This window comes from Xiphophorus maculatus, chromosome 10 (genome assembly GCF_002775205.1).
Source record: "Xiphophorus maculatus strain JP 163 A chromosome 10, X_maculatus-5.0-male, whole genome shotgun sequence".
NCBI lineage: Eukaryota > Metazoa > Chordata > Actinopteri > Cyprinodontiformes > Poeciliidae > Xiphophorus > Xiphophorus maculatus.
In genome coordinates, this window is record NC_036452.1 from 17,701,543 (window position 1) to 17,720,089 (window position 18,547).

Here is an 18,547-nt window from a genome sequence, read left to right on the forward strand (position 1 = left end):
ACCTGGCAGCTCAATTCAATGCATTGTTCATAAAAGTGATCGGGGGACTATTATATATGTATTTTATTGGAATTTTATGTGGAAAAACTAATACAAAAAAAAAGCTAAATAATTAAGTAAAAAGAACAATATTTTACCACCACTTTTCACTGTGCTTACAACTGCATCTCTTTTGCAAGCTCGGGTGAAACGAGGAGAAAAATAAATCTGAAAGGATCTGTAAAAGGAGAGAAAACTGCTTGGCTTAGCAAAAACATAAAACAAATTAGAACAGAAAATAGTTATTAGAAAATTTAATGATTACACTTAAAGCATTAAAAAGATGTGAACAAAATTTATTCTAAATTTATCTGAACAATTTTACTTTTATTTTGCAGAGTATCCCCAGTTTTCTGTTAGCTGTGGCACTTCTCCATATTACACCTTGAAATGTAATGTAGCTATCATGGTTCACTTCTGCCGCGTTGTTCTGATAAAATCATCTAAAATAAAACCAGCCATTTGGTGAAACTTAATATGCCATACCTGAAATGTGTATTCGGGTCCATTTAAATGCTGGATATTTACTCAGGGGAAACATTAGCTTACGGTAACGATAGAAACGGTGCCGTGGGGGTGTTTGAACTGAAACTCTAAATATTTCTACCCGAATAGTGATAGCAAGAAGTAACCCGGTGTGTCTAAAGTTCATAAATAAGTCCGTCAGTTTGTCTTTGAGGCAGGAACAGCTGGGGATTCCCACAGAGGAAGGAGCAGAGGCAGCTCCAGTCCACCAGGTGGCGGTAGAACTCTGGGTTTACCGCTGTGTGGAAAGGAAGAACAGGATGAGGTTCGTTTCCAGTCAGCTGGACGTCCTGAGAAAATCTCTGGGATTTAGTTAGTTTCATTCGCTCCGCATTTTCCGATTCACGGTCCAAACAGCACGAGTTAGCCGTTGCCATAGAGCCGAACCGGGCGGCTTCGAACCGGTTCTGAACAGCATTTGGAACTGGAGCAGACTGACTGGTTCAGAATCCAGAACGTTCTTTCCTGCTCAGAAACACCAGCCGTTTCGGTCCCGTTTAGATGTGCAGTTTCTCAAACTTCCTGTTCAGGTGAGAGTTCTGGACAGGTGAGTCAGGTTCAGGTGAGGTCCAAAGAGGACTGGAAGTGAAACCAGAACCCAAGCAATGTTTAATCTGCAGCTCAGAGACGGAGAAACTGAACATAAGTTTAAAAAAAAATTGTCCTGTTGATGGTTTTATTTGTTTTGGATCTATTAAATAGTAGAACACGTATAATATAATGATTTATCCCCACAAATTGATAAATATTTCGAGGGTTAATTTCCAAATATTGTGATTATTGTGGCTTAAAGCTAACAAAATATTAGGGGTTTTTTGTTTTGTTTTTTTTCCAAAATTTTTTAGATTACATTAGAACAATAAAAATTATTTAAAATATTTCACAGTCTGCATAATAATTGACAAGACTGATTACTTAACATTTGTCTTTGAGATCCTCTTCAAATTGGGCATGTTGCAACATTGGGAGAAAAAGCGCCGTATCCAAGCATAATCATGGAAAGTTAAGTGGAAGGAAAAACTGTATCCAGTATGAGAATTACAACTGAAATATTAATTATGGGGTTATGCAAGACCTTAAAGTATTGAATTTAATCACTTTATTTAAAACTTTCAAAAAGACTCAAGTAAACTTTCTGTACTGGTTTGTCAAAGCTACCAGACAGACTTTTTGTTTCAGTCGTTCTGGATGTAGTTTGTCTTCTTTAGCTGAACCCTCATCCTGAGGCAGAACCTGGATCCAACTCCCAACCCCGAGTTCGTTCTAACTAGTTCCTGTGCATTATCTGCAGACATGGCGAAGCTCCGTCACTGCTGCACGGTCCTCTTGCTCCTCTTCACTTCCGTCTCGGCTCACAGTGACTTCTTCACTTCCATCGGTGAGTTCCTCCTTCCTCAAAAGGTCCAGCTGTGTCTTTCTCCACAAGTTAACTGTGTTTTGTTTTGGTTTTTTCCCTCAGGACACATGACGGACCTTCTGTTCGTGGAGAGGGACCTGGTGTCTTCGCTGAAGGACTACGTCAGAGCAGAGGAGGACAAACTGCAGCGAATCAAGCGGTGAGGTTTCTGTCCGAGATGTACGGCTCACAGTTCTTTTTGTTTTACCTCTAGCGTTGTTGGAATGTGAAGTAAGCCATTCTGGGAAAGCCACGACTCCATACGTCTCATTCGCCAGTGTGTGTTTGTGTGTGCCTTCAGGTGGGCGGACAGGCTGGACGCGCTCTCGACTGCCGGTTCTCAGGATCCCGAGGGTTTCCTGGGTCACCCGGTGAACGCCTTCAAACTGATAAAGAGGCTCAACACGGAGTGGGCGGAGCTAGAGAGCCTGGTGCTGACTGACGTGTCGGATGGTGAACACACACACACACACACACACTTTCCTCTCCGTCTTCCCTTGAACACAACATTATTGTCCTGCAAACTTTGAGTAATCGATTATTCTTTGGATTACTTTGACGATTAATCCAATAAAAAAAGAATTGGCAATGAAAAAGTCATCAAATTTGTCATTCAATCAATTAGGCCTTTTTATACAGTATCAAAAATGCTAATAAATAATTCAATTCCTGTTTTAAATAAGAAAATAAACATCTTATTTTATTTTCTACTGTGTATTGTAGTGCAGTAACGTATTCCATTTATAGCACAGCCCGTTCTGCTCGACTTAACACCACTACAGCGTACGGTTGAGCTGTCGATTATTTTTTGGGATTAACAAATTAATAATTGGATAGTAAAACATGTTTAATAGGAGATTATTTTACCGAAATTGAATCAGGTGAAGCTAAAACTCTGCCACTTGAGGAGTTCTGGGTCAAACATATTTACAGATAGTTTTTTTTTTCATGTTAAATGCAAAAATGTTTATATTTGTGTACGGTTTTGACTTAATTACAGCTGTGAGTGTGTTATTCTTTCAGCAAATGGCCCATTTTGAGTCTGTATGCACTCCAGGTAATGGTTAATAGGTTACTAAATTAGTTGATCGATTAATCCTGAATAATTGTTTCAGCCCAATTTTGCTTTGGATTTTAATCCTGTATAAGATATTAATTTTATTTTTAATTATGTTCCCCTCAAGTCTCTTTGTGTATCTAATCTATTTTTACTCATGTCGTTCAGTCTTAATTCTTCTTTAATTCAGTATTTTGTTCAGTGTTGGCTATAATGGATAAAGAAAAAGAGCTTTAGCTACTTTTCTGTTACTTTTCTTCCAGCGTTTGTCTCCAACCTCACCATCCAGAGGCAACACTTCCCCAACGACGACGACCAGACCGGAGCGGCGAAAGCTCTGATGAGGCTCCAGGACACCTACAAACTGGACACGGAGACCATCTCCAGCGGACGGCTGACGGGTCAGCTGATTTCGGGTCACAGCTGGAAAAACCGGTGACTCGTTCGCAGCTTTGTGGTGATGGCGGCTCTCTGGTTTCCTGTATCTCAGGCTCGTCTTCGGTGGCCACGACGAGCAGCGTCCTGACCGTGGAAGACTGCTACGACCTGGGAAAGGTGGCGTATTCCGACGTGGATTATTACCACACGGAGCTGTGGATGGCCCAGGCCTTAAAGCAGCTGGAGCAGGGGGAGGAGTCCAGCGTCGTGGACGCCATCGCCATCCTGGACTACCTGAGCTACTCCGTCTACCAGCAGGGGGAGCTGGAGAGAGCGCTTGCGTTCACCAAGAAACTTCTAGAACTCGGTTGGTTAGCACCAGAACTGCTGCCAGCTTTAAGGTTACATAATGCGGATAAAATTAATCAGAAATCTGATATGAAAGATATGAAATCTGCACTTTTTACTCAAAAATGTCTGTTAATCATTTCTAATATTAAAAATGTGATTTATTTCACACATATATTAAAGGGGCAGTATTTTGTCTTTTCCAGGTACATATTGCCATTTTATAGCACAATCAGGCAAATATGTTGGCGTCAGTTGTTATGAAAAATGCCATATTTATTAAATATGACTTAAAATAAATTTGACTTCAGGAATTTAATGCCCTGAAATTGGGGATCTGTCTCTTTAAAAACTCCAGGTCTTTCTGAAACTCCGCCTTCAGGAAGTCAACACAACAGCCCTCCTCTATTAACATTATAACAAAATGTGAAGCTCAGAAAAGTCAGTTTTACATAATACTGCCCTTTAAAAAATTTTGTTTTTACATGTAGAGTATTAATAAAATAGCTATAGTTAAAAATTTATTAATTTCATTAGTATAACATGATATTTATTGAATAACTAATTCCTTAATAAAGTCTTGGTTTTAGTCTTAGTTTTAAAAATGTGTTTGCTTTACATATTGATAAGAAAGACATTAAAGTCATATAAAGTAAGCAAAAACATGTAAAACCTAATATATTTAAGATAATAACTAAAGGAAGCACGGTATAATTATTTATTACGGTGTGTAATAGATTTAAACTGGTTATTTATGTTTTGCAAAATGCATAAAGGCTGGCGCTAAAATTCTGGTTCTGTCCCGTTAGACCCGTCACACCAGCGGGCCAACGGGAACCTGAAGTACTTTGAGTACCAGCTGTCCAAACAGAAGAAGCTGGAGGTCGACGACAACGACGAGGAGCGGAGGATGTGGAAGGAGAACCGAGGTCGCCGTGACGACTACCTGCCAGAGAGGAAGCAGTACGAGAAGCTGTGTCGGGGCGAAGGCGTCCGGATGGTGAGCCGACCGAAACTCGACGCTCTCCTTCGTGTCGACAGCGAGGATTCCTTTCACTTCCTCCCTTCTTCCCGTCAGACTCCCCGCAGGCAGAGCCGCCTCTTCTGTCGCTACTACGACAACGGCCGGCACCCCAGGTTCGTAATAGGACCGCTAAAGCAGGAGGACGAGTGGGACAGCCCTCACATCGTCCGTTACCACGACATCGTGTCGGACAGAGACATGGAGAAGGTGAAGGAGCTGGCCAAACCCAGGGTGAGAAGATGCTTACTGATTTACACCGCCCGTCTGTTTGTTCCAACTTGAATCCAAACGCATTCCAGGGGACAGAATGTAAAAAAAAAAAATCAAGGATTATGAATACTGTAGATCCTTGTTTGGTAAAAACAAACGCCAGACAGACTAGCAGGTTTTTACAGGCAGATTACTCAGAGAAGCAGGGAGTGGGTCTGTGTCTCCCTGTAACTCTGGGCCGGTTGGCTTCACAGCTCCGACGAGCCACCATCTCCAACCCCACCACCGGCGTCCTGGAAACGGCCCAGTACCGCATCAGTAAGAGGTAACGGACGTCCTTCTCTCTGTGTCGCCTTCCTTCCTGCTGTCCTGGCTGATGTCAAAACTCAGAAGGTTCCTCTCACTGTGACCTACAGTCAGAGTACCCCCCCCCCCCATCACCCCAAAAAAAGAAGAAGAAATCCACATCAGGGAGTGGATGTTTGTCGTTTTTAGCTGGTTCAGGCGTTTCGACCGCTTCCGGCTAGGTTAGAGTTTAGCTCCTGCCAAGAAGGAAGCCGAGCGGCGGGTAGTGATCTGCCTCTTCCTGTCTCTGTCCTTGTCTCTGTTGCCATCTTTTTCCTCTGTCTTCATCTCTGTGATGATGCAACCTGATGGCCGGATCAGCTCAGACGGGCCACGGTGCATGACCCTCAGACAGGCACACTGACCACAGCTCATTACAGAGTCTCTAAGAGGTAAGAAGAACCAGAGACTGGGGAAGCTCTGGGTTCTAGAGAGACCAGGAGGAGGTGCTGATCCAAACGTCGTACTTCTCTGTTAACACATACTTACCCCTCCATACTGAGCAGCCAGAACATTATGACCACCTGACCTGTCTCCTCGTGGACGTCTCTGAAGATTTTTTTTTTTCAGTGAGGCTCGCCGATTTTTATTTTATTTATTTATTTTTTTCCAGAACCAGATCCAATTTTAATCGTTTTTTTCCTCGTTGCTTTCTTTTCTGAAAAACGAAGTTATAAACAGAAAATAGCAGCTCGTACTAGAGTCATCGTCTCTATTGTATGACGCAGTACTAAGCTCAGTAAGCGCTCGGCTACTAAATTAACAGAATAGAGTCGTAGTCTTAACAGAATACATACACAATTTTACCAGAAAAGTGTTACAATTTTGAGGGGAAAAAATCTTCGAGTTATCAACCGTGACCACCTCAGGCCATGTGTTTTTCTTCAAAAGAGACAATAACAATTTGATGCCGATGTGTCAAAAGGTAAAGTATTTCCTTATCTGTACAACCAGTGCTGAACAAGATGCTCAACGTTCCTCATAAACGACTGTATTTTATTATTTTTTTTAAATATCATGACTTTATTCACGTAATCAAAAATATATATAAAAAAATTGTAGCCTGGCTTTACTATTCCATCATAGAGTTCACCTGAATTCAAAGTCCAAATAAATAAAATCTGTGAAAACACACTTGTCAAAAAAGATGGACGCCCTGGGCTGGTTACCATCACTCTGTACTATCGGGGAGAGAAAATAAATCCAGATATTCCAAGAATTTAATCTATAAAACAAAAATTTTTATCAATAGATAGAATTAATTTATTGGCCAGTCTGTAGTGATTCTGTCAGTTTCCCCACTTTTCTCTTTCCTTCTTATAACCATGATGTTCTCATTTCTTTTGCCTGAACTTGGACCTTTTCTGTCACTAAAATGTGTATCAGATTTGGGAAGCTCACCTGACTCTCCCCCCCACCCCGCCCCCACTGACAGGTGGTCATAATGTAACGCCCGACTGATGGTCTGTACATGAACAGACGTTTGAAATGTGTGACTCTTCGGCTCCGTCGGGTGCTGCCATCCCACCTTTAATCCACGTCCATCCCTTCCCTGCTAACGCCTCCGCTTGCCGTTATCTCCTCATCACCGTCCAGACGCTCCGTCCACACTCACCTCTCTCCGTCTCTGTGTCTTCCGTCTGTCAGCGCCTGGCTCGGAGCATACGAGCATCCCGTCGTGGATAAAATCAACCGGAGGATCGAGGACATCACTGGGCTGGACGTCGGCACGGCCGAGGACCTGCAGGTAGCGGGGCTCGCCTGTCGGATTTAGAAACACCCGAATCATCCGTTCAGAGCTTCTTGTGTTTCCTTCAGACCGTTTTCAGAACTTCACAGGGACATAAACAGCCGTGTGCTCGTTGTGTGTTTCCTGCAGGTGGCCAACTATGGAGTAGGAGGGCAGTATGAACCGCATTTCGACTTCGGACGGGTAAATAAACGTGGACCTCTCTGTCCTCTTAGGGACTCTTCCACGGCAGCTGGAAATTAAACATTGACAACTGGAGAATCAGAAGTTATTTAATGATCAGTTTTTGTTTGTCTGCAAGATCGATTATTTTTATTATTATTAAAACTTTCTATTTCCAAAATCTAGCCAACCTTCCAGAGTTTCAAGTTGAATCGTGGAAAATAAATACAAGTTACAATGAAAGAAGTCCGATTTTTAAGTTTTCTTCTTATTAAAAACAATAACAATACAAATTGCAAACAGATGTAATACTTGTTGATTTTTTTCTTTTTAAATTAACCACAACTTAATCTAATTTGATGGTTTTTTTTCTTTAAATTTGCATATTTAGTTCAATATCAATAATGGCATTATTGTAATTTTTAATATTATAATACAATTGCAAAAACACATGATCATTTATTATTTTTGTATTTTTCCCTATTTGTAAGAACCGTTAAATGTCTAAGTATTTTTTATTTTTGTATTTTAATAAATAATTAAATTGAATCACTGTATTTAATTTTTTTAATTTTATTTAGTCAGTGCTTGAATGCATTCTTAGTATTCATTTTTTCCCCATTTTAATAATAATCATTATTATTACAACAACATATTTAAAACATAACATTGGGTGCACTGTACGCCATTTACACTTTAATCCAAATGGATATGTTTTGTTTTCTGTTGGTTCACTGATGTTTCTTTTGAGAGGACATTATTTAATCTCTTGATTTATTCAGAAGAATCACAAATTTAATAGAAAACTGTTGAGTACGGGTGAACATCTAAGCTGCTTTAAAATCTGAGCTCAGTAAAAAGAAAATTGGCAAATATTTTCTCTCATCGCCAACCTGTGGATGTACGTGTGAACAGAAACTCCCAGCTCGTGGCTAGCAGCAGCTCAGCTTTCTTAGTTTGTTTGACCACTAAGAAATATCGACTTATTCCCACCTGTTTGGCTGCAGGTCACTGGCCAGTAGAGATCCGACCGTGTCAACGTTCAATGTCTGTGTTGCAGAAAGATGAGCCGGACGCGTTCGAGGAGTTGGGAACCGGGAACCGGATCGCCACCTGGCTGCTCTACGTCAGTCCTCTGCTCGGTTTTCCGTGAAGCCCTCATTTCTGTTTTAGTCCTCACCTTCTCAGAATCTCAGCTGACCGTCTTCCTCCTTCCCGCTGCAGATGAGCGACGTGCAGGCAGGGGGCGCCACTGTCTTCACCGACATCGGTGCTGCTGTTCAACCGAAAAAGGTGAGTTGATACGCCATCTGCTGGTTAATCGTACATTTCTTCGCCTTGACCTGCTGGGTCGTGTGACCGTGCCGCTGCAGGGCTCGGCGGTGTTTTGGTTCAACCTGTATCCCAGTGGAGAGGGGGACTACAGGACCCGACACGCCGCCTGCCCGGTACTGCTGGGAAACAAGTGGGGTGAGTTCTGCCTCATCCCCGAAAACGTTTTTTTTTTGTTTTTTTTCCCCAGCTACGTTTCAGTTGTCCACATAATTGCTCAAATTGGAATTATGAAAATAGATTCGTATTTATTTTCGAATAAATACGTTTGCGGTTTTTTACATGCCTTTTCAAAAGAACTTTTTTCGCTAAATAATTTTTGAGCTAGAATGAGGTGGTTCTTTGGTAAAACTGCAATTGAAACACTATTTTCACATCACGAGTCATATGATCAACAACTGGATGTTACTACTGGCGGAAAAGACGAAGAAGATGACAGAAAATGGTAGGAGGATAATGGCGCGGCATGTTTTTTAATTACTTGTGGTGTGAACTAACTTAGTCACGCGTGATTTTAATTGCGTTTCTAAAAAAAAAATGGAAACGCAGCACATGGAGAACTGTGTTTTTTTCGACATTAGCGGAATGATGTCTGTCTGAATAAACGTCCACACGCTCAGGCAAACTTTCTCCTGCAGTTTCCAACAAATGGATGCACGAACGGGGACAGGAGTTCAGAAGGCGCTGCGACCTTCACTGGACCGACTGACGCTCGTTTATCTTCTCCTCATCCCGTTCTTCTGGCTCTTACTGAGAAACGGAACGCTTCTCCTCTGATCTGATGCTTTTTACTTTATCCAGTGTGTGTGTGTATGTGTGTGTGAATAGATCAGGGAGCTGCTGCCTTAATTGCATGTTCAGGTTTCAGCTGGTCCTCAGGTGTGTCTGGAACAAAGAACGCCAAGCGCTCTCCTGTCATTAAATCAATCCAGTCCAATTCAAACATGCGTTAAAATTAATTTAGTCAATACGAAAATGTTTTGGCACAAGATGCTTTGTTAAATGAATCAAGTTGCTGAATGTTTTTTTTTTTTTTTTACTTGTGTCACAGGGCACTACTAATGCTAGTTAAAGTGTATTAAGGGTTGTAATTAACTTAAGAACATTATCATGGATCAGCCTCGTGGGAATTTAGTGTGGGAACTCGTTCAACTTCCCTGATAGCAGGTAGTCGATGTTGGACATGGGTGCTATTCTCACCTTGACCACCAGATGTCAGTAATTGAGACACACTGACCCTTTAATGCCAGAGCAAGTAAAATAATATCCCGTCTGCTCAGAGCTGATAGATAGTTGGACACAAAATTGCTCCATTTGGGATAAAAAAGAAAACATTTGGAATTTCCGAGGGCACCTTCTATCTAACGGACAGCAGGGGGCGACTCCTGTATTTGTGACTCCAGAGGCAAAACATTGAGGGTTCCTGCTCGGCGTTCTTTGCTCTCTACGTCAGACACTGAATGAATCACTAACTCCAGACAGAAACACTCGTTTGCCTCCTGTTACTCCTTTAACTCCTCAACTTCTGTGACTGTTACCTTGACAACCACTCCAGAGTAAGTGCAGAACCTCTCAGCTCATTGATGATGTGCTTACCTCAGACATTTTAGTTATTGTTTTTGATGAAAAAACTAAATAATGCAACGGGCAGAGTCAGAGCAGTGAATGGGTTAAGCTCCGCCCACTGCTCACCAACAATTTGCACACTCCTCATTGAATAAATAGTAAACTTTAAAACAACCAATAGGAATTTTATTAGGGGTTTTATAGATCGGTATTTATAATGTTGGTGTGTGTTAATTGGCTGTTTCTGACTGTATCTCATCTTCTGGTGCTTTACTTAGGATGTTTGAGATCTAAAGAAGTTTTGAATCATGTTAGTGCGCCAGTCAGTGAAAAACATTTCCCCCACATTTACCCACCCATTATGACCAGTGACGCTCCTGTTTTCCACCAGTTCAGCCTGCAGGTCAGTGACTCTGCAGGAACAGATAAAAAAAACAACCTTATCACTTGAGTTCTGATTACACTAAAGATACGGTGCTGATGTTGTATGATCTAACGAAAAGAAATGTAAGAATTCCAATTTTTGGCACTCTGAAAATGTTTGTTTTTTTCAACATCATTTCAAATGACCCTGTTTGATTTTTATCTTTCTATATTATTACTTATTAGGTCAGTTTGAGTGAAAACATTCCTGATTTGGTCTATATATTAAGCATCCTTTGCTTCTGACTGGCCCATTTACTATTCAGGCTTTCTTTCAGTAGTTCAAATTTAAGACCATTTAGAAGGAAATTTAAGTCCTATAGCTCCTCAGAAATATCCAAATTTCGTCCAGCCAACTGCCAATAAATTACTATATATAGCTAGCTAGCTAGAAAGGGTTATGCTAGCAGTGAGTTACCAGTAGCCTTAATGGCCCAGCAAAAAAAATATGGAATATAGGAAATAAATAGTCCTGCTAAGACAGCATTTAAGACATTTGATTCATGTATTTAAGGCTTACTTCTTTTTTAAAAATGAATTTAAGACATTTTAAAGGCCTTAATTTTCCTTTGTAAAAGATAGCACTATTAGCAAACTTGCCATACTGGTTGTTTTATGGGAACTTTAATACCAGAATACACCAAGTTAACCCTGTGAGGCAACTACAGATCAAGTGTGTGTAAGTGCTTGTTATGATTTTATTTTATATTTTTTATCATCCAAGTGATTTTACAAGAAAAATCTGTGATCCTTTTTGTGTATCTATGAGAGAACTGTGATATAAAGATGATGTCGATAACGTAATGATAATGTTCAGCATGAAGTGATGAAAATAAAGTATACATTTCTGCAGAAACACAGATAGGAGGCTTCATCTCATTTGTTGCAGGTAAAGCCATGTATGCATAGATAGAAATAATGTCTACTATGATTTAATCTACTCTATAGTAGGTCTGGTTGTCTGTTTAATGTTCTCCTTGCCTGGTCTGTCAGTATTCTGTGCTGGTTTACCACATAAAATCCTGATAAAATATATTAAAGTGTTTCTTTCCATGTTTTTAAAGCATGTTTTGAGCTTTTTTTGTAAGCTCAAAAACTCTTGTAATTACTTCTGTTTTTTTTTTCTTTTTGTGGTAACCTTTGCATCCCTTTGGTGTATTTTCTGAGGTCTCATATTTGTTGGTTTTCTGTGTCAGTAAGCAGATTTTTTGGTTTTGGGTTGTGCTTTTATGTTAAATACTTTAACACACATTTTAGTGTTCTTGTACCAAATGTTTCTCTTTCTTGCTTCAAAAACGTTTTGGAGTTGAAAAATCGGTTACAAGACGACACAGGACTTTTTTTCTCCTTTTATAGATAAAACAATAAATCAACAATACATAATTAAAAGTTTATACATGTGCCATCATTTGTGCATTTTTAAGTTCAGCGAACTGATTTAGTTCTTAAAACTGGAAGATGACCACCTCGAGGCCTCATAGCAGCAGTTAAATTCATAGTGAAGTATTTCTCAGTGTGATGCGTTCAGGCTCCTGACAGACAGACAGGAATTGTTTTTGTTACGGCTCTGGCAGGGAATAATCCGGTAGATGGTTTCCTTCCCGGCGACGTCCGAAACATCCGAGCAGCAGGTCGACCGCCGTGCTGACGGTAGAGTGGACGTCGTCCTCTGTTCGTCCCCTCAGAGGGTTCACCTCCACCATGTCCACAGCCGAGAGCAGACCTGAGGACGGACCGGTTCTGTTAGGTAATATGATGCAACAGGGACTAATGTGAGGAGTTACTGTTGCTGCCTATAGGTGGCAGCAAACATCGCTTGTACCTGTCTGACAGAGGTACTCTGTGATGTAAATCCCCTCTCTGTAGGTGAGCCCTCCTACCGCAGGTGTTCCTGTTGCTGGGGTAACGGAGGGGTCGATGGCGTCAATGTCGTAGCTCAGGTGGATCGGTTTCTTAGATCTTCAAACATAAAATCCAGAGAAAAAACAAATTAAAACAGTTTTTGAAATTATGGATGGGGTCACCTAACCTTCTCAGTTGTCTCCTGTTGTTCTTAGTTCTTTAGTTTGCAGAACAGAAACATCCTGTTACTATCCGACGGTACCACATGGTGCTGTAGTTTTGGTATCCTACTCCTTCCCGGACAGAAATCTGCAGACAATTCCTGCAGGTGACACTGATCTGAGCCTGAAAGTCCACCAGGTGAGACTCACCTGTCCCACAGGTAATCGCACGTCTCCTCCATAACTTTAGCCACGCCCAGCTGATCCACCTGTGTCATGGAGAACGCCTTCACCGCCAGCAACTTCATGATGTAGCTGTAGAAGGAAAGACTTGAGGTTTTAGAGACGTGTTTAAGGTTAAATTCCTGACCTTCTGCCAGCCGGACTCACTGCTCCTCCGGATCCACGTCTCTCAGGCCGATGTAGACGAGATCCCGGGACGACAGACAGGGCTTCATCCAGGAAAAGTTTGGTAACGGGGGGACCTGAGGTGAAGAATAAGAACATCTGATGCATTCTGTGTTGTTGGTGTGATTTCGGATGGACGGGAAGGGGTGCGCTCACCTTCGACTGCAACTCGTATAGGAGGTACGACATGGGCTGCCCATGAATGTTTCCTGTGTTTGAGGTCAGCGGCGTGTGGATGTCGGCGTGAGCGTCCACCCAAACAACGCTTACTGGGCCGACGGCTGCGGTGTGACCGTGGATGGAGCCAATGGCGAGACTGAGGACGGAAAACAGTTTTGACAACCCAACGGGATCAAATCAATCCTTCAAAGCCATTTATATTTTCTTTCAAGAGAAACAACATATTATAATAAAATTACTATTAATAGTATCAAGATACCTGCTTTAATTGCATGTGTGCGTTTTGTTTCCACAGTAAGTTTCACCATCAAACTGATATATCTAAGGTACTGTAGACTAAGTCCTGATGCATGAAGATGAAAACACACATTAACTCTTAAGGTGTGTTGTATCTACCATTGATTAGTTTGCATAATCATTTGGAACTACTCACTAATAAACACTAGATCATACAATAATTAATTTTACATAAAGTGTCAACACTACCATTTTCCAAATAAGGTTTACAATATACAAATCTAATTTCTTTCCACTGGATAACAAAGGCTGACCCTTTGGTTTGATTATTGATAGATTTAAGACTGATAAGACAATGTTTTAATGGACTGATTGAGATTTGATACATAAATGTCATTAAAAAGCCTTATTAAATGGTATATTTCACAGTTAACTCCTTTGTCGCTTGTTCTTAGTCTGGAGAGAGATATTGTTTTCAATAAAGTGTTTCAAATTAGCCCAATTTTTGATCTAATATTTCTGGATATCCCGTGATAGGTTTGCATTAAACGAACAACTAAACTGAAAATGGCTCCAACCCATAGACAGGAACTTTTAAACTGTAAATATTTGAGTAATCAGTTTATTTTTTAGCAACATTCATCCATGCTTTCACTTCTATACACTCCTGCAAACTGACTTGAGTTCTAAACTTGTATCGTACAAAGGTGTTACGTTCAGTGGCAGTCCCAAGACGGGGGCAAAGTGAGGGTCATCGGCCCGGTTTGAAGAATACTGATTCCAAAGGGAAATTAAATGTTCCCTTTGGCCTGGATTCTATGAACATTTTCTACGCCACTAGCTGCGTTCTGATGTGGTTCTGATGTTGATCGTTTCTATGAGCTGACCTGTGGTCTCCTCCAAGCATCACGGCGGTGTGCCCATCCCTCTTCAATGCCTTCACCGCCTCCGACAGCCTCTGGTTGGCGCTTCCCACCGTCCGGACACTTTTTGACCCTTTGACCGGCTCGTCAAGTGCGACGTTCTCAAACGTCAGGTTCCCGTAATCCTTCACGGCACAGCCTAAGCACACAGAGTCAACATTGGGTTCTCTTGTTACCTGAAGGAATCAAGTGTTCTGCAAATTCATGTGACGTTGAGCATTTGCTTCTCAGAACAGTTTCCTTTTGTGCAAACATTAGCACAGGCCTGTTTCCTGTAAACAGAGGATAAACAGTATGAAATGCGTCATCATTAGACGGTCACACTGAACATCTGAGGACACATTGTATGAGGACATGTCTCTCTGAGGACACGTCTGTTCAGGCCTCGGTGTCCTAGCTGGAGGTCTTTTGGTTTCAGTTTCAACATCCCCTCACAAAGGACCTCTTCAGCTCCTCAGAACAGGATGAGTATCAGCAGAAGAAACAATTTAAATCAAAGGCTACACGTGGTTCGGTACAGGAACCTGGGAAATCATTAACTTTAAACAGTGATGCATTCACTGACTGACGTGAAACTGTACATTCATCTGTTTCTCAGTATTTTACTGGAGAATGGAGGTCAGAGTTTGAAATGTTCCAGCAGACTAACCGGAAGCTTGGAGGATTTTTTTTTTTTTTTACCAGTTAATAACTTGCTAATATCCTTGATACCCAAACTGTAGCTCTAACTTCAAATTTTGGACTCAAATGTTTTACATTTGTACTGAATCTAATGGAACCCCATAAATCTGACTTGTAATTGCATCACAATATTTATGTTGTTGCATATAATCAGAGCCCGACTGTCACAGAACGTACAATTATTAAATAGTTTAGTTGTAAAATTATCTTGCTACAAAGCACACACTCATTTGATGTATTCATATATTAGAATATAATGATATTTATTGATGAACATTGAACAAACTTGTATGGAAGAAGATCACTGACAAAAAAAAAAAGGATTCTGAATTTAATCTCAGAAATCCCCCCGCCCCCAATTTTTTTTTTTTAGAAATATTTATTTTTCTTTTCTAATCCTTTTCCATAAACATGGGAAAGTGAAATGACAATAACAGTAAAAACCTCTGCCATCTGCAAGAATTATGAATTAAATTTTTCTTTATAATACACTGCAATTGCTATTATAATAATAAAAAAAACATATTTATAATATAAAACCAACACAATAATTACCAAACCTTTCTTTATACTGACTAACCCTATTCAGAGTTAAACAGACCGTAGTTGATTTCTTGCAAAAAGGTGTTTTTTTAACAGGCAACTTATCAACTTTCAGATGGATGAGTGTTTTTGTTTTTTTCCCTTGGAAAACATTTTTGTGTATGAGAAAAATTGTGAAACAAAAGTCTGGGGACAAGTCATCTGAAAAAAAAAATATATATATATTGTGCTGGTGCCTTCTGTTTGTCCATAACGGGAATATAAACAGGACAACCCATGTCGCCGTCAGCACTAAGGACAGTGAACTCACTTTCCTGGAGTTTCAGATTGATTTCACCTTGAACCTGAGCTCAGCAGGTGGTTACAGCAGAACTGAACCTCACAGAGACGTTTAACCAGACAGGAGGCCAAGGCTGTCATATTTACATGTTTACATTAATAACAGTAAGAGAAGTTTTAGAAACGCATAACACAAGGACCTAACAGGAGGAGAGAGGAAAATGACCATCAATAAAAGTACAATTAAATAGTAAAAAAAAAAAAAAGAAGTAAAAATGACAAAAAGTGCAATAAGTAAAAAAATTTTAAATCAAATTAATTGATAACAAAGATATAGACGTTTTCCGTCTAAATCCTTGTTTTTATTGTATTTTTTTTATTATTATTTCCAACCAAGAAACATTAATTCTGTGACTTGGAAGAATTCATAAACTTATTAAGTTTGTGTAAATATTTACCTCCTGGAAGTTAAACATAAATTGAAGTTACTGTCAAGATTTAATCGCCTGCTGTCATGCTTAGTGGTGTGTTTTGTTGTTGTTGTTGTTTGAATCTCATATTAATCGAATGTTTTGCGAATCTTTAGGTAATTAGCGAGAAACAAATATAATAATTGAGCTTTTTAGCACTTAATTTTTCAATTATTTAAAGTTCTCACCCTGTTGCTGTAGCCGCTCCAGGAGTCCCGCTGCTCGTAACTTGTTCGGTGCGCACTCCACTCCATCCTTGGGCTGCAACACACGCACGCATTGGTCAACAGACACACACACACACACACACACACGTCCGATGCACACGCTCTCACCTGGCCCTTGGAGAAAGGTGCTCCGATTATTCCCACGGAGTGCTGCAGAGGAGGAGGAGGAGGATGATGATGAAGGCTCCGCTTCACGGTTAGCGAGAGCTGCTGCAGGGTGCGCGCGCCTTTCATGCCGACAGACGGATGGTGGCTGCGGAAGCCCGCGAGCCGCTCATAAACTCTGTGTGACGTCACAGGGGCAGGAGGAGACTCCAGGGGCTTGACCGCTCTGACCTAACAGGCGCGTCACAATCTCATTTAGTTAACTGACGTCCTAGACGTCGTTGCGTTTAAATAAAATTTAGCTTTTGAGGCGTCAGAAGGGAAAATACATTACTAGCTAACACGCGCACACTTTAATGGTACACTCAAAACGTTTATGAAGATGAAATATTAAGAAAAAATACATTACATTCCTTTTCATGCTACACTGCTCCACATTTGTCCACCAAAGAAGAAAACACGCACACACCTAAGTATCTTCCAAACACTTACAAGGACGAAAGTTTCCACAGGTACAAAGCGTATAAAGTACATTGAGCGTTCATGAACCGTTAACTTTCTCCTAACTGCCTAGAGACTCTTGTTGACAAGGTTACCGGAGAATTATACGTCAGTAACGTTTGCTGCTAAGAACGCAAACTGTGTTACTGCGAATATAATATGACAAAGATAGTTTGTGGCACAGATGTCACACTCTTGTTAAATTTCATACCCAATTTTTTTCAAACTATTCTAAGCATGAATTTATCCAGTTTGCTGACTACGAACTCATTTTCCAAGTTATTAGGGTAGCTTATTTCCACGATAAACTATTACAGTTTTCGATCATATGGCATCACAAAAAGATCTGAAATTCATCATCAGAAAACAGATGAGCAAAACCAAGGACAAAGTATGATATGAATTATGAATTAAAATCCTTAAATTGTTGAAGTGTAATCTGAATTCAGAGGATGATAAAATCTCAGTTTAATTCATACATCATGGCTACGGAAACCTTGTACGTACGTTGTATATTAGAAATAAAAAGTTGTCGTAAAATAGCTTCAGGTTGCAGCCAGCATGGGTTTAAACTGGATTTGAGAAGTGATCAATGGTTTTTTTTTTAGCCAGTGTTGTGGAAAAAATTACTTTTACAAGAGTGTGGATGAGAAGAAAATAAGAAATGTATTAAAACCTTGCAAGGTGAGAACAGAAATACAGAGTCAAAGGAGTCTATCAAGTCTACTCTAACAGTGGATCTGGCTTTCTTTTATAGGTTCTGATCACAGAAGAGAGACTTGAATGGACTATAGGTGTGAATCCCTGATTGTTATGTACCAGGGACTCTGTGGAGCCCAACACAGATGGTCTTGCCATTTGTCTATTGTTAAAGATAGGGGGTTGTTTTTTCATGCTAAAGAGGGCAGATAAGTTCTACTTTGGGGAAGTAACACTTAGATAGTCTCCAGGATCGAGGAGTTCTCCCCTGCTGTTATATGACACTGCATAAGTCTTGAGAGCAGCTTGACCAATCTCATGATAAGACAATGCAGAAATACCTAAAGCAGAAGAGTGGTGAGGAGCACATTATAACATTTTCCATTCCATTCCCTTCTTTTGATTATAATAAACATTGTTTATATTAATCACACAAAAGATAATGGAAATTGTGATAATACATGAAAATGTCAATACGCAATTGTATGTGCTGCACGAAGAGTCAGACAGAGTAAGTCATTACAAGTTGAAGATCAGTCATCATAATAAGCCAGCATAGATAGCTTTTTTTTTTTTTAGGTGACCAGGACAGCGCTTAAAACCATGGAAGAAAGCAACTGACAATTTGTTTTCCATTCTCAGAAATGCACGTGTCTGTTTCATGGAAATTGGAGCATGTCTCTGGCAGGAGCAGTGGCAGCAGCAACCACAACCCTCATTGAAGGAAGATGATGCT

General features: G+C 40.4%; 2 protein-coding genes across 4 annotated transcripts; one reads left to right on the plus strand and one right to left on the minus strand.

The window, feature by feature from the left end:
• The first annotated feature begins 4 nt into the window (after window positions 1-4).
• On the plus strand, window positions 5-11,944 carry LOC102224850 (prolyl 4-hydroxylase subunit alpha-1-like). Of its 3 annotated transcripts, none has more exons than XM_014471650.2 (15): window positions 5-1,094; window positions 1,856-1,942; window positions 2,024-2,120; window positions 2,262-2,413; window positions 3,281-3,418; window positions 3,508-3,762; window positions 4,553-4,743; window positions 4,822-4,998; window positions 5,232-5,302; window positions 6,970-7,069; window positions 7,202-7,255; window positions 8,295-8,360; window positions 8,459-8,527; window positions 8,608-8,704; window positions 9,205-11,944. In XM_014471650.2, the coding sequence occupies exons 2-15, from the start codon at window positions 1,858-1,860 to the stop codon at window positions 9,273-9,275; spliced, it is 1,623 nt and encodes a 540-aa protein (XP_014327136.1). In that variant the 5' UTR covers window positions 5-1,094; window positions 1,856-1,857; the 3' UTR covers window positions 9,276-11,944. The 3 variants fall into 3 exon arrangements, with proteins under 3 accessions (XP_014327136.1, XP_023197123.1, XP_023197122.1); XM_023341355.1 differs by lacking the exon at window positions 5,232-5,302 and adding an exon at window positions 5,644-5,714; XM_023341354.1 differs by having other exon boundaries at window positions 5-829.
• On the minus strand, window positions 11,892-17,160 carry LOC102228992 (arginase-1-like). The gene is made up of 9 exons (XM_014471647.2): window positions 17,104-17,160; window positions 16,615-16,842; window positions 16,468-16,540; window positions 14,271-14,445; window positions 13,123-13,282; window positions 12,949-13,043; window positions 12,769-12,873; window positions 12,378-12,514; window positions 11,892-12,278 (listed from the first exon to the last, which is right to left on the minus strand). The coding sequence occupies exons 1-9, from the start codon at window positions 17,143-17,145 to the stop codon at window positions 12,115-12,117; spliced, it is 1,179 nt and encodes a 392-aa protein (XP_014327133.2). The 5' UTR covers window positions 17,146-17,160; the 3' UTR covers window positions 11,892-12,114.
• Window positions 17,161-18,547: the final 1,387 nt, after the last annotated feature.

Excerpts from the sequence above, each read along its gene's own strand:
- LOC102224850 (XM_014471650.2), top strand. The coding sequence starts at position 1,858 with ATGGCGAAGCTCCGTCACTGCTGCACGGTCCTCTTGCTCCTCTTCACT. Across the intron at positions 1,943-2,023 it reads TGACTTCTTCACTTCCATCG|GACACATGACGGACCTTCTG; the intron begins GTGAGTTCCTCC and ends TTTTTCCCTCAG. Across the intron at positions 2,414-3,280 it reads GCTGACTGACGTGTCGGATG|CGTTTGTCTCCAACCTCACC; the intron begins GTGAACACACAC and ends CTTTTCTTCCAG.
- LOC102228992 (XM_014471647.2), bottom strand. The coding sequence starts at position 17,145 with ATGTACTTTATACGCTTTGTACCTGTGGAAACTTTCGTCCTT. Across the intron at positions 16,541-16,614 it reads CACCTTTCTCCAAGGGCCAG|CCCAAGGATGGAGTGGAGTG; the intron begins GTGAGAGCGTGT and ends CGTGTGTTGCAG. Across the intron at positions 14,446-16,467 it reads GGAGCGGCTACAGCAACAGG|GCTGTGCCGTGAAGGATTAC; the intron begins GTGAGAACTTTA and ends CTGTGTGCTTAG.